Source organism: Oryctolagus cuniculus, chromosome 14 (genome assembly GCF_051225735.1).
Source record: "Oryctolagus cuniculus isolate XC-2025 breed Fujian yellow rabbit chromosome 14, ASM5122573v1, whole genome shotgun sequence".
Taxonomy (NCBI): Eukaryota; Metazoa; Chordata; class Mammalia; order Lagomorpha; family Leporidae; genus Oryctolagus; species Oryctolagus cuniculus.
In genome coordinates, this window is record NC_142880.1 from 2,162,558 (window position 1) to 2,189,807 (window position 27,250).

General features: G+C 42.4%; 1 protein-coding gene and 1 pseudogene across 11 annotated transcripts in view; one reads left to right on the plus strand and one right to left on the minus strand.

The window, feature by feature from the left end:
• The window catches only part of AP3B1 (adaptor related protein complex 3 subunit beta 1), a 269,201-nt gene that overhangs the window by 71,458 nt on the left and 170,493 nt on the right, over nt 1-27,250 (minus strand). For all 11 annotated transcript variants that reach the window (XR_016220329.1, XM_070056312.2, XM_051837574.3 and 8 more), the window contains 2 exons: nt 17,681-17,753; nt 8,416-8,522 (listed from right to left, as the gene is read on the minus strand). Coding sequence is in view for 10 of the 11 variants with exons in the window: in XM_070056312.2 (XP_069912413.1) it covers nt 8,416-8,522; nt 17,681-17,753 (180 nt within the window). In the remaining variant the exon portion in view is untranslated. The remainder of the gene's footprint in view (nt 1-8,415; nt 8,523-17,680; nt 17,754-27,250) is intronic.
• On the plus strand, nt 16,399-16,927 carry LOC108175836 (cytochrome c, somatic pseudogene; annotated as a pseudogene).

Here is a 27,250-nt window from a genome sequence, read left to right on the forward strand (position 1 = left end):
AGAGACAGAGACAGAGAGAAAGGTCTTCCTTTTCCGTTGGTTCATCCCGCAATGGCTGCTGCGGCTGGCATGCTGCAGAGAGCTGGACTGGAAGAGGAGCAACCGGGACAGAATCCGGTGCCCCAATTGGGACTAGAACCTGGTGTGCCAGTGCCGCAGGCAGAGGATTAGCCTGTTGAGCCACGGCGCCAGCCAGAGATTTTCTTTCTTCATCTTCTTTCATAGTGATGACCATGTTTCTGTCTTTCTCTGTGTAGCACATCCTTAAGCATCTTTTGTTAGGCTGGATGAGTGGTGACAAGGTTATTCAATTTCTGTTTGTTATGGAAGGTCTTTATTTCACCTTCCTTCACAAACGGGAGCTTTGCAAGGTACAGTATTCTGAGTTGACAGTTTTCTTCTCTCTTTTTTTTTAAAGATTTATTTTATTTATTTGAAAGACAGAATTACAGAGAGACAGAGAGAGGTCTTCCATCTGATGGTTCACTCTCACCAGATGGCTGCAATGGCCAGAGCTGCACCAATCTGGAGCCAGGAGCCAGGAGCTTCTTCCAGGTCTCCCACACGGGTGCAGGGGCCCAAGGACTTGGGCCATCTTCTACTGCGTTCCCAGGCCATAGCAGAGAGCTGGATCAGAAGAGGAGCAGCCGGGACTAGAACTGGTGCCCATGTGGGATGCCGGCACTTCAGGCCAGGGCTTTAACCCGCTGCAACAGCGTTGGCCCCAGTTTTCTTAAGACTTGGAATGCACCTCGCCATTCACTCCTAGCCTGTAGGGTTCTGATGAGACTCAGCTATGAGTCTAATTGGAGATCCTCTGAAAGTAATCTGGCGTTTCTCTTGTGCTCATTTTAGAATCTTTTCTTTATGTTTTACTGTGGAGTCTGTCCACAATCTTTCACGGTGAAGATCTTTTCTGTCATGTCTATTACGAGGTTTCATGTGCTTTCTGTACTTGGACATCCCTTTTTTTCTCTAAATCAGAGAAGTTTTCTGAAATTACTTCAATAAGAAGGACTTCTAATCCATTCTCTCTTTTCATGCCCTCAGAAACTCGTAACCCATATGTTGGGGTAATTTGGTAGTATCCCATATATCTCCAACACTGTGGTTTTTTTTTTTTTTTTAAGATTTTATTTATTTATTTGAGAGGTAGAGTTATACAGAGAGAGAGGGAGAGATAGAGAGAAAGGTCTTCCATCCTCTAGTTCATTTCCCAAATGGTCACAACAACTGGAGCTGAGCTGATAAGAAGCCAGGATCCTCTTTCGGGTCTCCCATGTGAGTGCAGGGGCCCAAGCACTTGGGTCATCCTCTACTACTTTGCCAGGCCATAGCAGAGAGCTAGATCAGAAGAGGAGCAGCCGGGAATAGAACTGGTGTCTATATGGGATGCTGGTGCTGCAGGTGAAGGCTTAGTCCACTACCCCACAGCACTGGCTTCAAACACTGTTTTTCAGTTTTCTAATTTCTATTTCTTTTTCGGTCTAAAATTTCCAGAGATTTGTCTTCTAACTCGAATATTCTTTATTCTGTCTCAGCAGTTTTGTTGTTAAGGCCTCCCATAACATTTTTCATTTATTCTATTCAATTCTTCATTTCCAGTATTTCGCTTTCTCTTTAAAATCTCAATTTCATGAGAAAAATTTTCTTTCATTCATGTACAGATTTCTTTAGTTCATGAATTTGCTTCTGACTACTTTGAAGTAATCCTATAATCAAGTTTCTGAATTTGTTAATGGCACTTCCTCAGTCTCTTCCCTTCCCATTCTAGTACTGAAGTATTGTTGTGTTCCTTTCGGGGCATCACGCTGTCTCCCTCATCCTTGTTTCTTGAAGATGTGCGTTTAATTTTAGGCATTTGTAGAGCTACTGGTTGGTTTACTTAGTTATTTTTTCCCCTGTGTTGGCTTTTATCGTTGGCCTATGCCTCTGTGCATTAGTAGTGTCTGTTCTTCCAGTGAGTACCAGGAAGCGTGTGCAAGGTGTGGCCAGCAAGCTCTGTCCAGTGCTCCAGGGTGAGGGGAGTACCCAACATAACTCCAACATTGGGCATGGTAACTACCTTAAAAAAAAAAAAAAAAAAAAAAAAAAAAACCAGAAGGGACGTTTGCTGAGCTCTTGTGCTCACCTCCTCTCCTCCAAGGAGGCCAATGCCTGGTTGCTAGCCACACTGGGTACAATATTCACCCATGCTGCCAAGAACCACACAAAGGATCCGTATAGTCTTCGGTGTGAACACGGATCCTGCAGCAATGACACTCACCAGGGAATCAGGGAGCCTGAGTGTGTGGAACCACCACTCACAGTGACTGCCCAAAGACCCAGCCACATCCTGTGCCCTCCTACACAGCCACAGTGTTTTCACAGTCCCAGCACAGAAGGGTCCTAGAGTCACGAGCACTCAGCCCCACGTCAACTCTCCCACCAGACTCGGCCGTCTCTTCTCAGCTGGCTGGTGGGTGTGCAGACATGAGCTGGCACAGCTGTTACGTACGTCCCAAATGGCACCCTCTGCTCTCCAGCAGTTACAGGACACGTGTCAGGTGTCAGGAACGAGAAATGTGCCCCCCTTTTTTCCTCTAGGTTGGCAGGCACATTGTCTCCCACAAGGTTCCAAGCCAGACTCATATCAGGATCTTCCCACAATGGCTTGGGCTGCTGCAGTCTGGTCTTACGTCACCCTCCAAAGCTGGTGATGAGGCTCTCGGCTGCTGGCGTCCTGAGCTGCGTGCATCCACAGACTCCACACAGGTCTATACTGTCCCCTAATTTGTGCGGCGTTTCCTCCTACCTCTCCTCTGAGACTGCACTCTCTCCATGTTTTTAAGTGTCTTCCTCTAGCTACCTCCCTATTCCTCCATCTTAGTGCCTCCTCCTCACATTTATTCTTATATACAAAAATATCTGGCTTTCCCTCTCATTCTTTTCTCATTCCTACATCAAGCCTAAAGGTTTGAAGACTGCAACTTCTAGGTTCCTAGGGCTTGAATTAAACTAACTGCCTAAAGGGGTTGGCACTGGGGCATAGTGGGTAAAACCACTGCCTGCAGTACCAGCAGCCCACATGTGCACCAGTTTAAGACTGCTCCACTTCAGATTTGCTGCTCCAGATTTAGCTCTCTGCTGTGGCCTGGAAAAGCAGCAGAATATGGCCGAAGTGCTTGGACCTCTGCACCCAAGTAGGAGACCCAGAAGAGGCTCCTGGCTCCTCGTTTCAGATAGGTGCAGCACCAGCTGTTGCGGCCATTTGGGGAGTGTATTAGGGGATGGAAACCCCCCCCCCCCGCCCCGCTCTGGCTCTGTCTCTACTTCTCTGTAACTCTTTCAAATAAATAAATAATTCTTTAAAAAAAAAAAAAAAAAACTGCTGGTGCCGCGGCTCACTAGGCTAATCCTCCGCCTTGCGGCGCTGGCACACGGGGTTCTAGTCCCGGTCAGGTGCCGGATTCTGTCCCGGTTGCCCCTCTTCCAGGCCAGCTCTCTGCTGTGGCCAGGGAGTGCAGTGGAGGATGGCCCAAGTGCTTGGGCCCTGCACCCCATGGGAGACCAGGAGAAGCACCTGTCTCCTGCCATCGGATCAGCGTGGTGCGCTGGCCGCAGCACGCGGCCATTGGAGGGTGAACCAACGGCAAAAAGGAGGACCTTTCTCTCCATCTCTCTCACTGTCCACTCTGCCTGTCAAAAAAAAAAAAAAAAAAACACAACACCCACTAACTGCCTAATAACAATCTGGTGAAAATCATTAAGTTAACTCCAGTTTGTCACTGAACTTCTACAGCAGGAACAAAAATGCTCCCTCACTTATGGAGCTACCCTTTGGACACTGCTACTCTTCCACATGACTAAAGCATGCTATCTTTATATGTCATCGTTAGCACAAAGTTTGTAAAAATAGATTTTTTAAATCATGACAGTATTTATTAGGCATTTTTAAAACATCTCTGTGTTTTGAATACGTAATTCAGAGAGAAAATAAACAATCCACAATAAATGAAAATCATCTACAGACTAGTCATTCATTATACAAACTAAAACTTATTGCTTTTTACAAACCTATTCAACTCATCCCAGTTTAACTATTTTCCTAGCTTTGAAATTCCATGTCTGGCTCATGCACATATGTAGAATGTGAGAGTTAACAGCAAACATGGCGGTCTACCCTGTCATCGCTCTAGAGTTGAGAAAAGAAAATGATTTGCCCAGTATCACTCAATTAATTAGTAGCAGTGGCCCAGAAAGACATATGTTAGTTGTGCCAATGAAAGGGAATCATAGCCATTCAAGTAAGTGCTTCCCGTCTCTATTTAAAAAGTATTGCATTTTGGCTAACAGACCTAAGCACTCAGATCAGAAAATCCGGAAAGTGCTGTAAAAATACAGTATAAAGCATCTACAATCATATTATTCATTGAAGCTCTGATAACATTACGATGCATTTTCCTCTACTCTTTCTTTTTCCTTGTATTTAAACATATAGCCAAGGGCCAGTGTTAACTGCTGTTAGCAATGCAGGCATCAAATAATTCGTGTTGGTTTGACTCCTGGCTATACGTTCCTGTTCCTGGGAGGGCAGCAGACCCAGGCACTTGGGCTCCTGTGACCCAGGGGGAAACCCAGGAAGGAGTTCTAGGTTCCTGGCTTCAGTTTGGCCCAGCTCCATCCACGGCAGCCATTTCACGAATGTACCAAAAGACTTCGTTCATCTACGCCTCTATCAATCTGCCTTTCAAAAAACAAAAAAGCAGAATAAAACCCACCAGAAGCAGTACAACTGTATGATTTTATAAAATTGTGATCAAATATATAACATGTCATATCCCTGCTTTCATGTTAATGAGTACCACTGCACCATAGTTTCTCATCTCATTAAAGCATATAATACAAACCTTTTATTGACTGGACAAAATTCCTTAAATTGTTCTACTTTATGTAACCACCATTCTCCTATCATTAGATATTTAGATTTATGCATGTAACAATGCACATGAATATTTTTATCTCTAATTATTGGCAAAGAAGAAAAACCCTATACACAAGATTACTGTGTCAAAATACATATATATTTTGATGGCTCCTTCTCAGGATGGCTAAATGGTCATTCAGAATGATGACCTTTATGCTTTGATCCATGGAGCAGATGCATAGTCCGTGCCTCACTGTATCCCTCATCAATTATGGACACAGGTTATTATAATTTTTGTTAATATCCAAGCAAAACAGTTCTTTAAAATTGAATTTAGTCATTATTACTCCTGAAAACATACATGTATCTTCTATTACCAGTATTTCCTTTTCTACAAATAATGTATTATTTTTTTTTTGACGGGCAGAGTGGACAGTGAGAGAGAGAGAGAGACAGAGAGAAAGGTCTTCCTTTGCCGTTGGTTCACCCTCCAATGGCCGCCGCGGCCGGCGTGCTGTGGCCAGTGCACCACGCTGATCCGATGGCAGGAGCCAGGTGCTTCTCCTGGTCTCCCATGGGGTGCAGGGCCCAAGCACTTGGGCCATCCTCCACTGCACTCCCGGGCCACAGCAGAGAGCTGGCCTGGAAGAGGGGCAACCAGGACAGAATCCGGCGCCCCGACCGGGACTAGAACCCAGTGTGACGGCGCCCCAAGGTGGAGGATTAGCCTAGTGAGCCGCGGCGCCGGCCTAAAAATAATGTATTTGTATCATTTGTCTACTCCCAACTATGGGTCTCTGAGCAAGTCAGGAGCTGGACTCAGTCAGGGCCTCCCGCAGGGCTGGCAGGGACCCATCGACCTGACCCACCACTGCTGCCTTCCAAGCGCTGCACTAGCAGGTGCTGGCATCAGCGTCAGAGCAGGCATGAAAGCCAGGTGCTCTGATAACAGACACAGGCATCTTAGCTGCCGGACTGGGTAGCTGCTCCCCAGTTCTCCCCGGGGATCGCACATCCAGATCAAAGCAACATTAGCAGCACCCCAGGAGCTCCTGTGTGCTCTCTCAAGTGCTCACGGTAACAGCCACCACTCATCTGACTCATGATACAAGTGTTTCCTCTTTCTTTACCTTGGCCCACTTTAATTTTCAAAGTCCACTAGCATTTATTTTAAAACAGTTAAACATTACAGAAAAGTACAAAAAGGAAATCAACAATTTGTGCACAAATCATACAGCTAAAGTTGCTCAAGCAGGGAAAATATGACATTTCCGCAAGCGTGGATGGACGGAGGGACGGATACCCAGAGAAACCAACAAAGTACCCTACAAAATGGGATTACAGTTCTCCTTTAATTGAAAAAACAGAAATCAGAAAAATCCTCCAAAACTCCAGACAGAGGTGCTTTGCAGGGGCCGAATGTTGGGGGCTCACTTCACCCACCCGAACACCCTGGCACTCTGCGCTTCCTCAGTAGAACGGGGGGAATCTTCCAACCACTTTCGATCAATGACGCTCACCACAAGCTTTACTAATCTGAAGCACGTTTCTCTTACAGCTAATAAATTCTGAGAGAACACTCAAGGTTCACCTATCACCTAACATATCACTTCTGAAGATAACAGTAATTACCGAGACAACAAAGCGTCCAGCAGTCACTCCTGCAAGAGCTTTACATGTATTGCGTCATTAATCTCACAACAATCTTGAGAGGCAGGCACTAACCTTACAGGAAACTGAGGTGCAGAAATGTTACCCACCAATTTGCCCAAGGTCATGTACAGCGAGTAAGTGGCAAAGTGGGGATCTGTACCTTGGACCTGTGATATCAGGGTGTGAGCTCTTTATCCACTACCTTCCTGCCTACCACATCTGCGGGTTTTTGTTTGTTTTTAATTTATTCATTTGAAAGCTGAGTTAGAGAGAGACAAATGGGGATACAGATAGGAGAGAGAAGAAACTAAGAGAGAGCTTCCATCTACTGGTTCACTCCCCAGTGGCAGCTATGGCAAGGACTGGGCCAGGCTGAAGCCAGGAGCCCAGAACTCCATCTGGGTACTGCACGTGGGTGGCAGGGACCCAAGGATTTGGGGCCTTTTTCTGCTGGTTTCCTAGGCACTTTAGCAGGGAGCTGGATGGCAAGTGGAGCAGCTGGGTCCCCTTTTTTTAAGCTGGGTTCTCACATGGGATGTCAGTGTTGCAGGGGGTGGCTTAGCCTGTTGCACACCACCACCCTCCCACACACACATCATTCTGATTCTTCATGTTTCAGTGGCTAAGATATAATTTCTTTTTCTACTTAAAAAGAACATGCTGGCTTTACAGTTCTCACTTGAACTTTCTGAGTGAGCTGAATAAGATATAACAGAAACTGAAGTAGTGATTTTCAGTATTTCATTGCATGGCCTTGGTATCATATTTGCTCTGAAGGAGTTTTTCGGTAAAAATAAATAAGTACAAGAACTGGCCACTCTTGTTGACCATTTCTGGCAGGAGCAAGCTCCACTTCCCGGCAGCTAAGGTCACGGACTGTGTACCCCGCCAGGACTGGCAACCCCGATACACCAGAACTACCCAAGCTACATAAGCCTGCCCAAATGCCTTTCTATTCTCTCTGTATGTCAGAATCCTGACAACAAATTCACAGACAGTCACACCTACCAACAGATTACAGACCCCAAGCAGCAGGCCTGACTTAAAGTGACTGGTCAGTGGATGTAACACGCCAACACATCCAAGTTACTGTAGCTTCAGATACTACGACAGGTTGAGGATTCTGGCATTCCTTTGTGATAGACAGGTCTCTCACCCTACTTCAAGTCACATTCTATAAATAACACTAAAGAATTTCTTCAAAAAGACACCAATGCTGTAAGTAAACGAAGATAACACAAAGAGAAAGACATTTTTGGACTTCTAAATAAAATAGTCTTAAAGTTTTAGTAGCTTATGGTGAAAAAGCATTGTAGTTGGAACAGGATGACTGTGGGAATGAAAGCCTGATAATACAGACCCCAATTCTTTATGGCAGAATTCAGGAACAGTCGGTGCCACATAACTGTGTGTCAGTCTACAGCACAACACTACGTGATGGTGGTCCCATAAGCTTGTGCTGCTTCGTGACATAACAGCCTTCTTAGTCTGTGTAATCACACTGCACCATGTTCACGCCAGGAAGAAGTCACCAACAGCACCTTTCTTAGAAAGGACGCACGACCATACACAGACTACCTTAGTGTGGCAGAGCACCCTTGTATATTACAGGCTTATAACAATGCCAGAGAAAAATGGACTCATGGCAATTAATTGTGGATAACAAGCAGAAATGAATTGATAAGATAATGGTTTCAGTAGAGCAAATTAAAAAACTATTTACAAAATTAAAACTAGACTTATTAGAGGAATAACTGTTCAAGATTAAGAATCTACTTCAATTATTTACATTTTAATGAAAAAGATGCAAAAGCATCATATGAATACTGAACTATCATATTTTTAAAATAACTTACATTGATGACTGATGAAGTAGTTGATAAATTTAAACCTTCAAGATCAGCTCTCAAGCTTGGAGAAAGAACTGGTGTGGGAAGTGCAACTGGAGTGGATACTGAGTTAACTATAAAAAAAAAAAAAGACCCAAATTAGCAAATGTGCATGGAAATTTAATTCACATTATTAAAAGCAACATTTTTATTTTGTTAGTAAATTTAATTAAATTACTCTGATTAATAAATGTATGACAATTCTATTTAACATCGTGATTTAGTCAAGTTATTATCAAGTCATGGCAGTTATTAGTCTTAGCTTTCCAAACATAATAGCAAATCCTATAACAAAATAAGGAGACCAATATCTTGAATAATAGCTCTTGAAAATTTTTATCACATAATATTACTACTCACATTTATCACCCAGTAATTTCACTAAACAAAAAAGGTGAAGAAACATTTTTCCACACTAATAGAAACAAGAGCTTTCAAGAGAGTTCTCCAAATGAGTTAGAAGTGTTACCAGGATGATTAAATCCTTTCTCTACTTTATTCTCCACTCAACCTAATTAGGGGTCTGGGCTACCTAATTCTCTTCTAATTATACTTTGTCAGTAAAAGCTATGTGCTAGACAGAAATGTTATACTGATTCTAAAACTGCCGTGAACTTGAAAATAGATACTTATAAGTTAGAAAATTATTCTCTTCTAAGATACGTTTATTTTATTTTAAGGGCAGAATAACAGAGAGAGAGAGAGAGACAGACAGAGAGATCTTCAATTCACTGGTATACTCCCCAAAGTGCCACAGCAGCTGAGGTTGGGTCAAGTCCAAGCCAGGAGTTCCATCTGGGTCTTCCACGTGGGTGGAAGGTGCCCAAGTACTTGGGACATCTTGGGTTGCCTTCTCAAGTACCTTAGCAGGAAGCTGGAGCAGGAGTGGAGAACCAAGGACTGGAACAGGCACTCTCACTCTAATCTGGACTGCAGGCAATGCAAAGGATCCTTCACTCAGCGCCACAACACCAGCCCCTCAAAGAGCCTTTGAAAATGCAAATGTGGCCATGTGACTCTTTGCTGAAGACCCTTCAAAGGCTCAGCATAATCACCTCTAAGAAGCAAGTCCAGTAACCTTAACTAGGTGCACAGTCCTCAACGGACTAGTCAGCCAAGTCTAAGAGAAGTTTCTACGACAATGGAAATGTTCTACATCTGTGTGCTTCAACACGGTGGCCACCAGCCACAAATGTCTAACGTGCCCTTGAAACATGGCTACCACGACTCAGGAGATGCATTTTAAACTCTCATTAATTTACGTTTGCGTACATTACAAGTGGCTGGCACACACCATGCCGCACAGCGCAGGTACAGCCGATACCCAGCTTCAGCAGGCCCTCTCAGAGCCAAGCCAAGCCCTGGTGTTGTGGCACAGCAGGGTTAAGGCACCACTCACAGGATGGCACTGTATATCAGAATGCTAGTTCTAGTCCCAGCTGCTCCTCTTCCGATCCAGCTCTCTGCCATGGCCTGGAAAAGCAGTAGAAGATGGCCCAAATGCTTGGGCTCCTGCATCCATGTGAGAGACCCAGAAGAAACTCCTGGCTCCTGGCTTCAGATCGGCGCAGCTACGGCTGATGCAGTCGTCTGAGGAGTGAACCAATGGATGGAAGATTCTCTCTCTCTCTCTCTCTCTCTCTCTCTCTAACTCTTTCAAATAAAATACATAAATCTTAAAAAAAAAAAAAAAGACGCCCCTTGGAGCATTCACCTGCACCTCAGCACAGCACACAGACGCTGTTTCACAGGGACACGTGAGCAAACCGCCATGACTGCGCTTCTTATGTAATACAAACGTGTGTCTTCACACACTCTCATCTCCCCAAGTCGCTGTGAACACACTGTTACTGACTAACTTTTAGTGGCTAGTTACTTCTCAACTTTTATTGAATGAAGTATGTTAAAATGTGGACAGAGTATTAGCTTCCAAGAAATTCTTACTCAAAAATAACACTGTAAAGGGAACAGCTTTTACTTAATTTGTTATCCCTTTTCAAAGCATCTTTTTTCATTTTAGTTTCAAAATATCTTACAATGAGGTAGAATATTTATTCATTAATAATTACTTTTTGAACACAGCAACAGAGAGAAAAAAATGTTCATGTAACTTAAAATCCTAAACTCTGCCTTCAAGTAATTTAAAGTCTAGTTAAAAAAAAATGCATTCTTGAAAAAAGTAAAAACAACAAAACAGTCCATAAACAATACTTCCAAAGAAGAAAATTTCCCAAGGAAATCTTAAATAACACCTCAACATGGACAACAGGAAAAGCAGAGTGGAGAAGGGGTGGGGAGGAAACGGAGTCCTAGTTCTGCTACACACCCAGGTCTCCTCAGCCCTGAGCAGACACCACCGTGTGTGGCACTGAGCACGTGCCACACAGGGGACAGGGTGTGAGACAGGCTTCCTGAAGAGCTAGCTTTCCAGTGAGGACAGCATTTGAACAAGAGGGAAGGAAGAGGACAATTTACCGTTGAATGAGAGAATGCCGTAAACAAAGGCTGAGGGGAGGCAGACGAGAAACCCAAGGGGACTGGATTTATGCTGTAAACCAAGGAAACTGTACAAAGGTCACCAAGCAGTGGAACGACAAGATGAATGCGGCACGGTGTTTAATCACACGGTGCTGTACGGGGCAGAACGCAGAACAGTAGCGCTTGCAGAGAGAACAAATCGATAATAGTTCAGGAATGAGTGAAAAGGACTTAAAGCCAGGTACAGGCAGTGAGAAGGCTTTAAAGGGATTTATGGGCCGGCGCTGTGCCTAGCGGCAAAGCCGCCACCTGCAGTGCCAGAATCCCATATGGGTGCAGGTTCTAGTCTTGCTGCTCTACTTCCCATCCAGCTCTCTGCTGTGGCCTGGGAAAGCAGCAGAAGATGGCCCAAGTCCTTGGGCCCCTGCACCCACGTGGGAGACCTGGAAGAAGCTCCTGGCTCCTGGTTCCTGGTTTTGGATCGGTGCAGCTCCGGCCGTTGTGGCCAACTGGGGAGTGAACCAATGGATGGAAGACCTCTCTCTCTGTCTCTCCTTCCTTCTCTGTGTAACTCTGACTTCCAAGTAAAAATAAATAAATCTTTAAAAAAATAGTATGATAATTTTTACAAAAATATTTAAAAGGGTGATTTATATAAAAAATTTTGAAAATGAGGCACAGGAAGATTCAGGCCAAGTCAGAAGAAAAGTGAGTGGTAGAATCACAACAGAATTTAAAAGCTACTTCTGCTAACTTAGAAAAGAGCATTTTGTCTATGTAACATATAACTTTTCTGATAAGTTTTTTTTTAAACTTTTATTTAACGAATATAAATTTCCAAAAAACAGCTTATGGATTACAGTGGCCTTTTCCCCCCATAACTTCCCTCCCACCCGCAACCCTCCCATCTCCCACTCCATTCACATCAAGATTCATTTTCAATTCTCTTTATATACAGAAGATCAATTTAGTATATATTAAGTAAAGATTTCAACAGTCTGCACCCACACAGAAACACAAAGTCTAAAGTACTGTTTGAGTACTAGTTATAGCATTAATTCACATTGTACAACACATTAAGGACAGAGATCCTACATGAGGAGTAAGTGCACAGTGACTCCTGTTGTTGACTTAACAACTGACACTCTTGTTTATGGCATCAGTAATCACCCTAGGCTCTTGTCATGAGTTGCCAAGGCTATGGAAGCCTTTTTTTTGGGTTTGCCAACTCCGATCTTAGTTAGACAAGGTCATAGTCAAAGTGGAGGTTCACTCCTCCCTTCAGAGAAAGGCACCTCCTTCTTTGATGGCCCCTTCTTTCCTGGGATCTCACTCGCAGAGATCTTTCATTTAGATTTAGTTTGTTTGTTTGTTTGTTTGTTTGTTTTGCCAGAGTGTCTTGGCTTTCCATGCCTAAAATACTCTCATGGGCTCTTCAGCCAGATCCGAATGCCTTAAGGGCTGATTCTGAGGCCAGAGTGCTGTTTAGGACATCTGCCATTCTGAGTCTGCTGTGTATCCTGCTGAAGCAGAGTGACACACACACACACACACACAGACAGGGAGAGACAGAGACAGAGAGATATTCCAGCCTCGTCTAGGCCAGGCAGAAGCTGGGGGCCAAGAACTCTATCCTCTGGGTGGCAGAGCCATCTTCTACTGCTTCTCAGGTGATGTTAGTGGGGAGCTGGGCTGGAAGCAGGGCAAAGGGGACTGGCACACGGGCATCCCAAACAGCACCTCAACCACCTGTGCCACAACATCAGCCCCTCTGGTGAGCGTTAAAGGCAGATTTGTTAGTCTGTTTGTCCATTTACCCACCCAGCCACTCTCTGTCCATTGCACACACATTCAGAATTTTAGATGTCCATGCAAGGAATAGCAAGTTGAGGGAGAAACAGCCTCTGATTCAAAGACAAGTGACAAGAGACAAATTCACATCATAGGCAAGTTCCACTCTTTAAAAAAAAAAAAAAAAAGAAAGACAAGACAGGCCTTTACCATCAGAAGCAAAGGCTTTGGAATGAAACAGGCGATTAAGGAATAGTAAGATGAAAGGTGGCCCTGAAAGGTTTGCCTGAGGGGAGTGTGAGGTCAGCTAATAATAGAAGAACTTAATTAATGTATGAGAAGCAAAATGGCAGGGCTGGCAGCGTTATGGTGTGGTGGTAGAGCCACTGCTTCCAACAATGGCATCCATATGGGCACCAGTTCGTGTCTGGCTGGCCCTCTTCTGATCCAGCTCCCTGCTAATGGCTGGGGAAAAGCAACGGAGAATGGCCTAAGTGTTTGGGCCCCTGTACTAACATCGAGACACGAAGAAGCTCCTGGCTCTTGGCTTTGGCCTGGCTCAGCCCTGACCTTTGCAGGCACTTGGGGAGTGAACCAGAGCATGGAGGATCAATCTCTCTCCGTCTTTCCCTCTCTCTCTGTAACCCTGACATTCAAATAAATAAGTCTTTTAAAAAATAAAAAAATAAATAAAATGGCTTGATGTTTTCTTTAATACCATGGCATACAAATTAAAATGAGACACCATTCCACCCATCAAACTGGAAAAGGTATTTTTAAGATACAAAACCCTGCATTGGTGTGGGTGAGAGAAATTTGCACTCTCATACAGGCTAAGCATCCGTAAGCCAAACATCGGAAATCTTGGACTCTGTGAGCCCAGACACGACACCTACAAGGTTTCGGATGCTGAAGCATTTTGGATTTTGGATTTCAGATCAGGTAAAGTCAATTGGCAAAGATTATGCAAATATTCCAAAATATGAAAAAAAAGTTTAAAATCTAAAACATTTCTGGACCTAAGCAATTCAAAAAGGCAGACTGAAACTGTATGAACACTGTATAATCTGATAAAAGGTTTCTGGAAGACAAGTTCAGATAAAAATCCTTCAAGGTCTTTGTACTAGCAATTCTACTGCTAGAAATTTATCTTAAGGGAAAAGTTATGGATATAATACATATTGCTTCACTGATTACAATAGCAAAAAAAGAAGTTAAAATTCCAACAACAGTAAATCTGTTGAACAGAATTTATTACAATGATGTAAAGTATAATCAGAAAGTTACTTAAAAAGTTATTAAGACTGTGGCACAAAATAGAATGTGTATGATACAGAGAAAGAAGCAGTAATGAAACAGAATCTCAGTATGCCAATCTGGAGAAAAGATCTGCACAGGGAAGAGTCCGAACTGGTGTAACAGAATATTAACCCAGGGCCTCAGGATTACAAGCTATTACTTTTTTTTTTTTTTTTTTTTTGACAGGCAGAGTTAGACAGAGAGAGAGACAGAGAGAAAGGTCTTCCTTCCGTTGGTTCATTCCCCAAATGGCCACCACGGCCGGCACTACACCGATCCGAAGCCAGGAGCCGTGTACTTCCTCCTGGTCTCCCATGTGGGTGCAGGGCCCAAGGACTTGGGCCATCCTCCACTGCACTCCTGGGCCACAGCAGAGAGCTGGACTGGAAGAGGAGCAGCCAGGACTAGAACCCCGTGCCTATATGGGATGCCAGCGCCACAGGCGAAGGATTAGCCAAGTGAGCCACGGTGCCGGCCACAAGCTGTTTCTATGAGACACTTTTCTTAGCTGAAGTACATTTAATGCAATCATCACACAATTATCCTTCTGATCAAAGTTTTTAAGAAAATGTAAAATGCCATATATAATGGCTTAACATGCCAGACACGTAACTTGCTAAAGGTAACTTTGTACATCCTCATCACCAGATCGTCGTCACTAACCCATGTGAAATACCCATCATGTGCCAGACACAACTTTAAACCTTTTACATGTATCCTGTAATTCCTCCTTTCCAGGACTGAATGACCCTAAATAAATGTCAGCACTAACCCAATTTTATAGTAAAGCACAGATAGTTAAATAAAGTGCCCTAGGATTCAAACTCAGCTTAGCCCCATTGTTCCCTCTGCCACTCCACTCTGTGGCCTCTAACACAACACATTCAACAACTTGCTAGCACAGAGCACAAGGCTCATGGGAAACACGATTACTGTTGGCTAACAGAAATCTTAAAGACTTCACTGTTTGCTGTATGCTCATGCTGTAACGACGCAGCTTACATTTCCTGTAGAAGAACATCAGAGTACAATCATGCTTTCCTACCAGCCTAACAAGATCACACACTGAAGGATGACTAGTCGAGTGTTTGTGAATCTCACTCGTCAGTCTTCTACTAATGATGCTGGCTTCCTCTCTCTCACAAAGCAGGGGGAGGATTTACTGGGAGATGGTGAGCATACCTGCATTTCTTTGCACAGCAGGTGAATACATCTGAAGGATTCTGAGCTCTCAGAGTTGGAGTTGCCGGGACAAAGACTTTTAATAGTTACAGATGACGGCAGGTAAGCCAAGGCTGTGTAGCCTGTTCCTGTGAGTAGACTGTGCGAGTGGAGGCAGTGACGCTGTTTACATGCCTGCTTACTGCTCCCTGGCTCTACGCGTTAGATGTGTTAGTCCCTAAAGTCAGCATTTCACAAAGCAGACGCTCTGAGATATGGAGAATTATTTAGCAAAACAAGTAAAAACAACTAAAGCAAAAGATTTTTTTTTTTTTGACAGGCAGAGTGGACAGTGAGAGAGAGAGAGAGAGAGAGAGAGAGAAAGGTCTTCCTTTACCGTTGGTTCACCCCCAAATGGTTGCTGCGGCCGGTGCACCGCGCTGATCCGAAGCCAGGAGCCAGGTGCTTCTCCTGGTCTCCCATGGGGTGCAGGGCCCAAGCACTTGGGCCATCCTCCACTGCACTCCGGGGCCACAGCAGAGAGCTGGACTGGAAGAGGAGTGACCGGGACAGAATCCGGCACCTTGACCGGGACTAGAACCTGGTGTGCCGGCGCCACAGGCAGAGGATTAGCCTAGTGAGCCGCGGCGCCGGCCTAAAGCAAAAGATTTTAAAACAAATTTGGTATACTCATACCCATACCGTAGTCATACATGACTACAATTATTCATCTGATACAAAATCAATAAACTGAATAGATGAAACATACTAATATATCAATTCCTAACATTTTCTTGCCTTATTCATCTATAAATCTTTCTCCACAGAAGTTGGTATATTTTGAGACATACAAATGAGAGGTACTACAAAAACTTAAAATATTCCACTGGGCTGGCATTGTGGTGCAGGGGGTTAAGCCACCACTTATGACACCAACGTTCCCTGTGGGAGCACCAGTTCGAGTCCCAGCTGCTCCACTTCTGACCCAGCTCCCTGCTAACGCACCGGGAAGGCAGTGGAGGATGGCCCAGGTGCTTGGGCCCCTGTACTCAAGTGGGGGAACCAGATGGAGTTCCGGGCTCCTGGCTTCAGACAGACCCAGCTCAGGTTGTTGCAGCTATTTGGGGCATGAATCAGCAGATGGGGGATCTCTGTTTCTCCCTCTCTTTATTGTTTTACCTTTCAAATAAATAAATAAAAGTTAAAAAAACAAGTCCTATAGACTTAGGCGCGGGCCAGCGTATCCTTGGGCTTAGAGAGCGGGACGTCCAGCTTCCCAGTGCGGTCCTCTGGGGCGCAAGCTACTAACAAGCAGTTAAAAATGGGTGATGTTGAGAAAGGCAAGAAGATGTTTGTTCAGAAATGTGCCCAGTGCCACACTGTGGAAAAGGGAGGCAAGCACAAGACTGGACCAACTCTCCATGGTCTGTTCGGGCGGAAGACAGGTCAGGCCGCTGGACTCTCCCACACAGACGCCAGCAAGAACAAAGGCGTCACCTGGGGAGAGGACACGCGGATGGAGTCTTTGGAGAATCCCAAGAAATACATCCCTGGAACCAAAATGATCTTCGCTGGCATTAAGAAGAATGAAAGGGCAGACTTGATAGCTTATCTCAAAAAAGCTACGAATGAGTAATAGCTGGCCACTGCCTTATTTATTACAAAACAGCAATGTCCCGTGACTTTTTTTTATGTGCACCATAATTTAATTCTCATACACCAGAATTCAGATCATGAATGGCTGACAGGATTTTTTGTCCGACAGTCTAATATTGCCTTGTGTGGTTAAATAGGAAATTTTGGTAGTAATTCCAGTTCAGTAAATGCCCTCACTGTTTTGCCCTTCTAAGGATATGATTGGACTTAACTAACAAAACTTGTCAATGCCACCCCAAAACCTGTTGGGAGACTGGATTTAGATTTAAATGCTGGGGAAATTGCCTCACTGTCTCAGAACTGAACAAGATTCACTTGTTCTTTACCTGCCTAAGGCAAGAGCTGAAGACATCTGGAAACGTCTACTTCGTATTTTTGGTCTTAGCTGTGGCAATCTCATTAGAATTTCCTGTATCTAAACTTCTGCCTTTTACTTACTGAAAGGCATTTTAGTGTGGTTTATGCATATCAAATAAAGAATATTTAACACTTCTCACATTTTATAGATGATCTGTAAGGTCAGGTGCTTTGAACGTCAGCATGACCCGGTGGAGTAACAAGTTAAACTTCCTGTTGAATTCTTTACTACCTTAGACTAAGTTAAAATTCAGGATTGTCTATAAGCAGCCATTTGGAAACACATAAAACTAAGGAGCTGCTGTATATTTGTGTTTAGTAATGGTGCTTTTGCCAGCTCAATGGAAGGACTAAGGTAGAGGAGATACCATCAGCACAAAACCTCTAAAATATGTGATCACAAGACTTAAGAGAATTAAAAACAGAATTATAGATTAAAAAAACCAAGTCCTATAAGCACGGAGGAAACATGTTAAATTAAAAGACTTACAATCATCTAGATCTAGAAGTGAGACATCTTTGGGAAGAGTACTTCTAGCTTGCTTTGGTCTTCCTTCTTTCTCCTATAAAATAACAGATATTTCATTTATTGCAAGTTCGGTTTAAAAAGCATATGAAGTAGCTCTTAATGTTCCAAACCTTCTTTCCCTCTGCCTGGTCTTACAAACAACAAACAAATTAGGTTTCTGCATGGTCACATGGAAATGTCTGTGAAGCAAAGCTTCCGCCTCAGTTGGTATACAGTACTTCTCGCCTTATATACAAAATGTAAATGATTTCAGGACAGTTTGTGTTTGAAGATTACATAGGCTCTTTGAAAGGAAACTTAAATGTAAGTAATAATTTACAACTTGCCAACATTTTACTAATATAAAATGTAATGCAGCTCTTTAGTAGAAAGTAAATATTCCTGAAATTCCTGAAACTAATTTTAAAGTGAGTTTACTTAAGATAGAGAAACAACAAATGCGTAGCTCTGTAGTGGTCCATGATCGGGTGTCAGGTCAGCCTCTTCTGATGTCATCCGAGATAGGCACTGAACACGCTATTCGATCTCTCAGCACTGGGTTCTGTCACTGCACTCCCAGGTTCCTGTTCTTCAGGTTAAAAGGCTCGCTTACTCTCTCCACTGTGTTGTAGAGGGAGCTATGCTGCAGCACATCTGCACTCAGGGAGCCCCCACCACATCTGCTCTCCTTAATGCAACATTTACAGCCACGACTAAGACATAAGGCAACTTCAAAGAACACACAGAAAATGTGCATTATCTTCTAATTTCATTTTCCCATGAACTTCTTTGAAATACCCTTGTACGATGTCTTTAAGTCTGAGGTGCTCACAGTTTAGAGATTCAGAAAAGATTCATAGATCTTTGATAATAACAAAAAGTATGAATTACGTGTAATAATGAGTAGCAGTATCAACAAACCAACAAAGAACATTATTATTAAACACATGTATTTGGGTCAAAGTTATTTATCTTTATAATCTATATTCTTCTTTTGTACTTAAGCTAAATTAAAGCCTCAAACTTAACTTTCTACAAAATTTTATTTAATAATTTATTAATTCAACAAATAGGTATTGAATTTTAAATATTTTTCAGATTCTGCACTAAGCAATAGAAACAGACCTAGTCTCTGCCTCCGAATAGCTTACCATCTACTGGGGGAGTTGTATTATAACTTACGTTAATGCAAATTACTTCAGGTATTTTTGAGTACTTAGAAAGACATCACTGAAGCAGAAGGCACATTTCCACTACTTAAAGCTGACATGCTATCAGAGCTCTCACAGCGCACACGTGACAGGAGTGCCACATAAAGTGTACGCTGTGTAAAATCTGTATGATTTAAGAGTTCTATTTGTGTTTTTCCTTATGCCAATACTCACTAAATTATTTTCAGGATAAAATAATGTACAGTAAATACTAACTAAAGGTCAGGCATTGGTTTTCTTCCTCAATGTAGTTATTTCTGCCACTGAAAACTCCAAATCACACCGAGAGGTTTTAATTTTCTTTCCTTGTTTAGTAACAAAACACTCAGTATCCGCTCCTTTCCCCACTCCTCAAATGAGTAATGTCTGGGCCTGAATGGGTCACAGGATGAAGGGGGCCGGTATGGGGGAATAATAGCTTTGAGGGTGAAATTTAAAAGCTGCAGGTAAATGAAACCAGATTGAGAATGAAAACAGCACCTCACCCAGAGCATCATTTCCGTGGAGAAAGACCATGTAACAGAAAGAGCGTGTCATCATACGACTTTATCCAAATGCTGTGCGGGGCACCACGGGAGGAGCTTCCTATGAGCTACAGTGGTGCGTGACTGTCTTTATAGAACTGTAACCTCCCCACCTGAAAAATTAGAAACCTATCAAATCAAGATGAAGTGAAAGCTGAAGGCAAGTCTATACCTTATTTTCTACTTCATAGCCAAGAGTGTGTAATGGTATCTATTAAATACACATCAGGTCACACACAACACAGAACAGAGCTGCATGTGAAATTGGCATAATCTTTGATTAGAGGCCTAGATCAGAAAGAAAAAAGGATTTGGAGAAGGACAGAATTTCATTGACTTTCTAAGAACGATGAATAACCAGGGACTGAAATACAACATTAGCCAATAGATAATGGTTACTTCTACTGAATGGAAAAAACCCTGCATTGTGAATCAAGGTGATAAAATGCTTCATGATATGTTTGGCATTCTTCTCTTATTTTATTTCATTTTTCATCTTAAAAAATCCATAGTAAGTTCACAACATTTTCATACTTAAAGGATTCACTATAAAAATAAAAATCTGAATTCTAAACAAAGAAGTTAAGAGCTCTATTCCATCAAACATTTCTCCATTTGCAATTCATCTTGGTAATAGAGACAGAACCTGGATAAATGCATATAGGACTTGAGGCAGGAGATTTTTCTTGCTCAATGCATAATTCATGTGCTCCGCCTGCAAAGTGTGTAAAATGAGAATTTCACACCGCGGCATGAGCCATGGAGCTGCAGAGAAAAGGCCGATGAAATCATATTTTACTGTGTGAATTTTATTTCTTACCCTCCCAATATTTATACAAAACCATCATTGACAAACCAAACACACTGACAGATCACCCACTGTTTCCATTGTGTTAGTACTTGAGAAGAGATCAGGCAGAAAGATAGACAATTTGTTTTTGTATATTTTTTTAAAATAGAGGATTAGGTTTTTAACAGCTGAGTGACTGTATTAGACTTTTATAAGGACAACAGTAACTGGTCTTAAAATCTCACTACCAAAAATACCTAGTAATCAGTTCATCATTCTCAAATCTCCATTTTGTTTCTCTGATATTCGATTACACACCTCAACACATCAACATTTTCAAAATGAAATACAAAGTCACAGGGTCAAGAAACTGATTTGTATTTAACATACTTCATTTCAAGTAATAAATAAAGGATTCTGAAAATACTTATTAAGCTCCAAATAATACAAGTATATGTAATATACCTGTAAAGATTTTTTTATGGATTATGTTCATTTCCATGCTTAATTAAAAAAAGGCACACAGAAAGAACCTGACATGACAGGCATCAAATATGATTCCTATGAGGAAACCATTATGAAATAGTTTGAAATTTAAAACTATAAAACAGGATAAACAGCATGCAAAGTCTGTGCATCCCACACTGTGCTTTGAAATCAACAACAATTCAAAGCTAATTTCTAGCCTCACAGCACAAGATACTTGCACAATGCCTTCAATTAGAGTATTTTCAATTAGGATTACCAACCAAGGCCAATTTAAAGCCTCTCTTTCCTTCAATTTTAAAAATCTGAAGCCAACACTTGAACTTGTACTTTAAAATAAAAGTACACTGCTAGTAAATTGAGACTTCCTTGTAATATGAAAATAATTCAACACTACGAAAAACAATTCCTTCCCTTCTAGATTATACCCACTTCAGTAAAAAAGGCTTGCTTGTGGCATTCACTGTGCTGTAAAAGGCTAAGTGAATCACACAAATTGGAGAGGTATATTAAGAGTAAAAACCACCATTCTTCAACAGTCACAGAGGTGATGTAACTGCAACTTACATAAATATTTGTGAAAACATACTAAAACTTGTTTCCTATTTCTCACATAGAATAGAAAGACAGCCAGAAAATAATTCCTTTCACCTGTATGAACAACTTCATGTTACAGGCCAAAATTACTTTATCCCCAAGAATCTATCACATAAAAGATCTTTATCCACCAAGATCTTTTATTAAGGCAAATTTCAACATTTACTGTCACTGGGACATTGGGCTCAATACCAGCGACTGCTCCTTAGGACACTTATGGTCTCTCATTAGTTTTTTTGCACTTCTCAAAAACAGAAAAACAGAGTTTAAGACACATATGACCTGAGATAAAGACAACTGGCAGGACCACCTTAAACACTACCACACACAGATGATATTAATTTTTTCATACCTAGTACACACAGCAGTTTCAATTTTGGTTCAAATATGGGAATGTTCTTAATGTTAATGTGTTAATAAGTGCCAGCACTGGAAATACTTTATATTTAGTTAACTAAAATGCTGTTTATACAAGGAAAATTCAAAATAACAAATATCATTTAAAATGCTGAAAGTCTTAACTCTAGATTACCTAAACCTTCAGCAGGTGGTACACACACACTACAGAAGAAATAGTACAGTCACAGTTGAGGTGTGAAGAGCGAAATAACAAGGCGAAAGCTAAAATAACACTAGTATGCAAGAGTTCTCTAATACACCACTTAGTTAACACTGAAGCCCAGGTTCAATAAAGAACCCTGGAAACTTTAAAAACCTTACTCTAAATAAAATTGTCGCCATATGTTCAGTGTGTAATTTCAACCACAAGCAGACTATAACAATTTTATCAGTTAAAAGTAGCATGCAGTGATATAAACATGAATCTCTTACTGACACAATGAGGTTCACATTCCTGAGTTTTTTCTCCACTATTTTATATAAAAAGTTTCCCTCTTTACATTGGGTAAAGAATATGAAAGAATTAAAAGATGGGATATACAGCATTATTAAAAGGTAACTGTGTTATAGGTATTATCTGGGACAAAAATTTTTTCATAAAAAGCCTATACTCAAAATACTCCTCAAACAGATTTCAGAAAAGAACAAACACACAGAAAAAATGCTTGTCCATCAAAATAACTAACTAAAGATAATTTTCTTGGCCATTACTGACAACATCTGATCTCAAATGAGGACATCTCGCAGTCAGTAACACACAGACATCAACATGACACCTCAGCACATTATGACAGCTTTGTTTCACGTAAATAAGCTGGAACACCGTGAGAAGGACAAGCCCTGCAGGAACAGGAACAGGAACAGTCTGGAGTGCTGCTCAGCCTTCCGACTGTCCCCACACCACTCACAGAGTAGCACCCTCTCCTCGCAGCAGAGGAGGGCCCACTCTGACACAACTCTGCACTGCTCGGTTTCTGCAGTAAGAAATGCGGTGCAAACAGCATGCAGCCACAGAAGCAGGAGAGCATGCGGCATGCGAAGAGGACCATAAACACGCCACTGGAACTAGACAAAGGAAGGGGAGAACGGTTTGGACCTGCTGCCTGGAGTTTGCAAAACTCACATGGCAAAAGAGTACAGGAGAATTTCACATGCATCAGTCACACGGAAGGACCGGTACGAGGAACCGGTGTTCCAAAGGCAAAGCGAGGGTGCACGAAGGGGATGAAGAGCTCATCTGGAATGGCGGCATCAGGAAGAACACAGAAACGAGGGGTAGGGGTCTAGCCTAGCAGCTAAGCTGTCCAAGCCCCAGATCCAAGTGCCGGGCTTGACATCTTGTTCTGGCGCTGGATTTCAGCTCCCTGCTAATGCAGATACTGGGAGGCAGCGGCGATGGCTCAAGCAATTCGGTTCCTGCCACCCACATGGGAGCCCTGGACTGCATTTCTGGCTCCCAGCTTCAGCCAGAGGCCAGTTAAGGACATTTAAAGAGTGAATCAGCAGCAGATGGAATCTCTTCTCTCAAATAAACACATTTTTAAAAAATAGATATGAGGGGTAATATATACATACAATCTATAGGTCCTACTAGTCATCTACATATAAAGAATGACAAAGGTTACAAACGTGGAGAATGGGAAGAAAGGTGGTGCCAAATGGCAGAACAACAGTTCTGCTGACTATTGTCAAGTTTGGAAAACCAAAAGTTATAGGTGTGAATGAAGTAGCCCAACTTGAAAAATGTGAGGGAAAAAAAGAGGACTAGAAAAAATTCACCCACACCAATTAATATTTTTGAAGAACTTCTGTGTAATAAGCACTAATTTGGAGGCACTATTCAAACCTGCATGTGAGAAGGGGGTGAATGTAAAGCGATCAAAAAAAGGAAGAAGGGCAGGCTTCTGGCACGGTGGTTAGGACCCAGCTCTGACAACTCCTCTCACGTTACAGGACTTGAATTCTAACCCCAGCTCCACCTCCAATCCAGTTTCTTGCTAATGTGCTCTTTGGGAAGCTGGCAGATGAAGGTGTAGGTGACAGGTCCCTGCCAAACACATGGGGGACTGAGACTGAGTTCCTGGCTCCTGGCTTTGGCCTGGCTCAGCCCTGGTTGTTGATGATATTTGGGGAGAGAACCAACAGACAGAAGATTGCTGTCTCTGTCTCTGCCTTTCAAATAAAATGAAAAAAAAATATTTAAATAAGAAAGTTTTTTTAAAACTAAGGTGTAACAAATGAATGAACAAACAATATGTAATATACACACCCAATGGAGTAACACTGTGAAAAGAAACTGAAGTCAAAGAAGTCATAACAACTGGGATGCAATGAATTTCAAGTAGTACGGCACTCATCACACAGAAAGTTTCCGAAGAATAACTAAGAGAAGGCTTCTGAGTTCAGGGAGACATCATGGTTGACTTTTAAGACAGCACTACCTGTAGCAAGCAGTAGAGATGGAAACCAACTCACGACGAACAGAAAAACAGGATACAAGGTAGTGGATGGAGAATGCTGTTTTCCAAACCCTCACTCTGCTGTCTCTCTTCCACTCTCTGGCCACTCTTTCTTTAAAGGCTTGAAGACCTAAGAGGTTTGGTTGGCAAAAGAGGAATTAGTGCAAAAAAGAGACCAAGGTGCAGAGGAGACAGATTATTAACAAAAAAGTACCAAAATGATGTGAGAATTAGTTATGACTAAGTGGACAGGGGTTACCTACTCAGGGCTACTCTGAAAGGAAAAGGAAGGTGGATGAGAAATCAAGTCAGAGCAGAGAGACTTGAGCACGCCCACAGGAATTCAACTGTCTTCGGAGAGAGTGGGTCAGATCACAAGCTCCTGGCCAAAGGTCAGAACTGAATGTGGACTTCAAACTGAACAGCATGAAAACGCTCAAAACAGTGCAGAGACTTAATGAGTTACAGAGAATTTAGGTTCCTTTTAGCACAGATGTTCTAAGGACTCCAATAGTGTTGATCCTCCACAGAATTAATGTTCAAGTTAAAGTGCTAAATTTGCTGTTTCATAGTCACATAATACTTTATTCTGATCTTGCACATTTGATTTTTTTTTTACCCTAACACCTGGGCATTCCTACTTTGAAGATGAGGAAACTGAAGCATAAAGATGTTACCTCCCAACAAGCAGAAAACCACACTTATCTCAGAGGACCGCCATGAAAATGAACGGCTTGAAAGCCACATACTCAAGGTACCTCCAAGGTCTCATTTTCATGCTTGATGCCTCCAAAACACATTGTCCAGATGAAAGAAAAGGAAGAGAAGAAGTATGGATTTAGTCAGGCTGTAGGTATAAGGCATATGAATTTCCAGCTGCACCATACTGTCATGCTAAATTAAGGTAAAGCACCTACCATCTGCCTTCATTTCTCATAATTTAGAGCAAAAGCCACAACACACAGTGCAGGGAAGACACTCCACAATTACAGTTGCCTATATTAGAAAACTAGTACACTGTGATCTCATGGCAAGCCCCAAATCACTTAGGAAAGAATGAGAAAAAAAAGTTAACAGAACCTACCAGGTGGAGAGTATACCAGCTGCTAAATTAAAAACCTACCACCTCCCTATTAGAGTTAGGGATAAGTGTTCTAATACTGAGAAAATAAGTCACCTAAGGGAAACACACGGGCACGAACGTGTCAATGATGTAAGTAAAATCTGAATTTACTAAAGTCTTGCAATAGCTTGAATTTTTTAAACTGGTGTTCAATAATAAAATATTTTCAATCAGGAGACCTCTCTGATCATTCAGTCTTTGATGAAGAAGAAACAAACTGAATCACTGAGCTGGGCTGCAACTGTGGCTCTTCAGCGAGCTCCTACAGTACCTTCTAACACCACCTGAGTTCTGTAACAGTAACTCACTTGAACCACAGTCACTGACTTCTTGTTCCATCATCATATTTATTTATTTATTTTATTATTATTTTTTTTTTGACAGGCAGAGTGGACAGTGAGCGAGACAGACAGAGAGAAAGGTCTTCCTTTGCTGTTGGTTCACCCTCCAATGGCCGCCACGCTGCGGCCGGCGCACCGCGCTGATCCAATGGCAGGAGCCAGGTGCTTCTCCTGGTCTCCCATGGGGTGCAGGGCCCAAGCACTTGGGCCGTCCTCCACTGCACTCCCTGGCCACAGCAGAGAGCTGGACTGGAAGAGGGGCAACCGGGACAGAATCCGGCACCCCGACCGGGACTAGAACCCGGTGTGCCGGCGCCGCAAGGCGGAGGATTAGCCTAGTGAGCCATGCAAAAATATTTGAAATAAGGTAAGGCAGATACTAGCCAATCTTTAAGACATGCTTGTTTGTACAGTGTGTGAGGACAACTGTGCACTTCAATGAGACGACTTTCGTCCTTGGCTACTCAGATCACATAATGAAGAAATTCAAGTTAATGGAATCAACAAATAAGTGAAACAACACTGGGTTAAGAAGAAATAGAATTCCATGAAAGGTAGGCTTTGACAACATTTTGAACTTAGAAAATACAATTTATATATAAAGCCACTGCAGCACTTGAAGTCTAACGGCAATATGTGACACACTTATATGAAAGAGATGAAAATTAAAGACCAGAAAGATAATTATTAGGTCTGAATTTTATACTAATAACTTACAGTTACAATTTTATTTTTTGTTGCTGGGTAGACAAAGTTCAAGGTGGCAAACGTTACAAAAAATCAAAAAACATAAAATTATTCTTCTACATAACTGCTTGTTGCACTTTTATTTATTTATTTAAAGATTTATTTATTTCTTTGAAAGAGTTACAGAGAGAGAGAAAGGGAGAGGGAGAGACAAAGAGAGAAACGTCTTCTATCTGCTGGTTCACTCCCTAAGTGGCCACAACGGCCAGCGCTGGGCTCATCCGAGCTGATCTGAAGCAAGGAACCAGGAGCTTCTTCCAGGTCTCCCGGGTGGGTGCAGGGGCCCAAGCACTTGAGTCACTTTCCAACGCTTTCCCAGGCCACAGCAGAGAGCTGGATCAGAAGTGGAGCATCCCTGACTCAACCGGGTGCCCACAGGGGATGCCAGCACTGCAGGCGGCAGCTTTACCTGCTGTGCCACAGTGCTGGTCCCTATTTTTATTTTTTTTTAAAGATTTACTTATTTATTTGAAAGGCAGTGTGACAGAGAATGGGGAGACACAGAGAGAGAGAGAGGGAAAAACAGACAGAAGTTATCTTCCATCTGCTGGCTCATGCCCCAAATGGCTACTACAGCTGAGCTGGTCAGGCCAATGCCAGGAGCCAATGAACTCCATCCAGGTCTCCCATTTGGTTAGCAGGAACTCAAGCACTTAAGCCATCATCTGTTGCTTTCCAGGTATATTATCAGGGAGCTAGTTCTGAAGTAGAGTGGCCAGGACTTGAACTGGTACTTGGATATGGGTTTCAGGCATCCCGAGCAGTGGCTTAACCCACTGTACCTACTGCCTGTCCCATAATTATTTTTACGTAAATGACAACAGTACTTTTATGAATATATATGTGCATATATGTAACTTTATATATATACATAT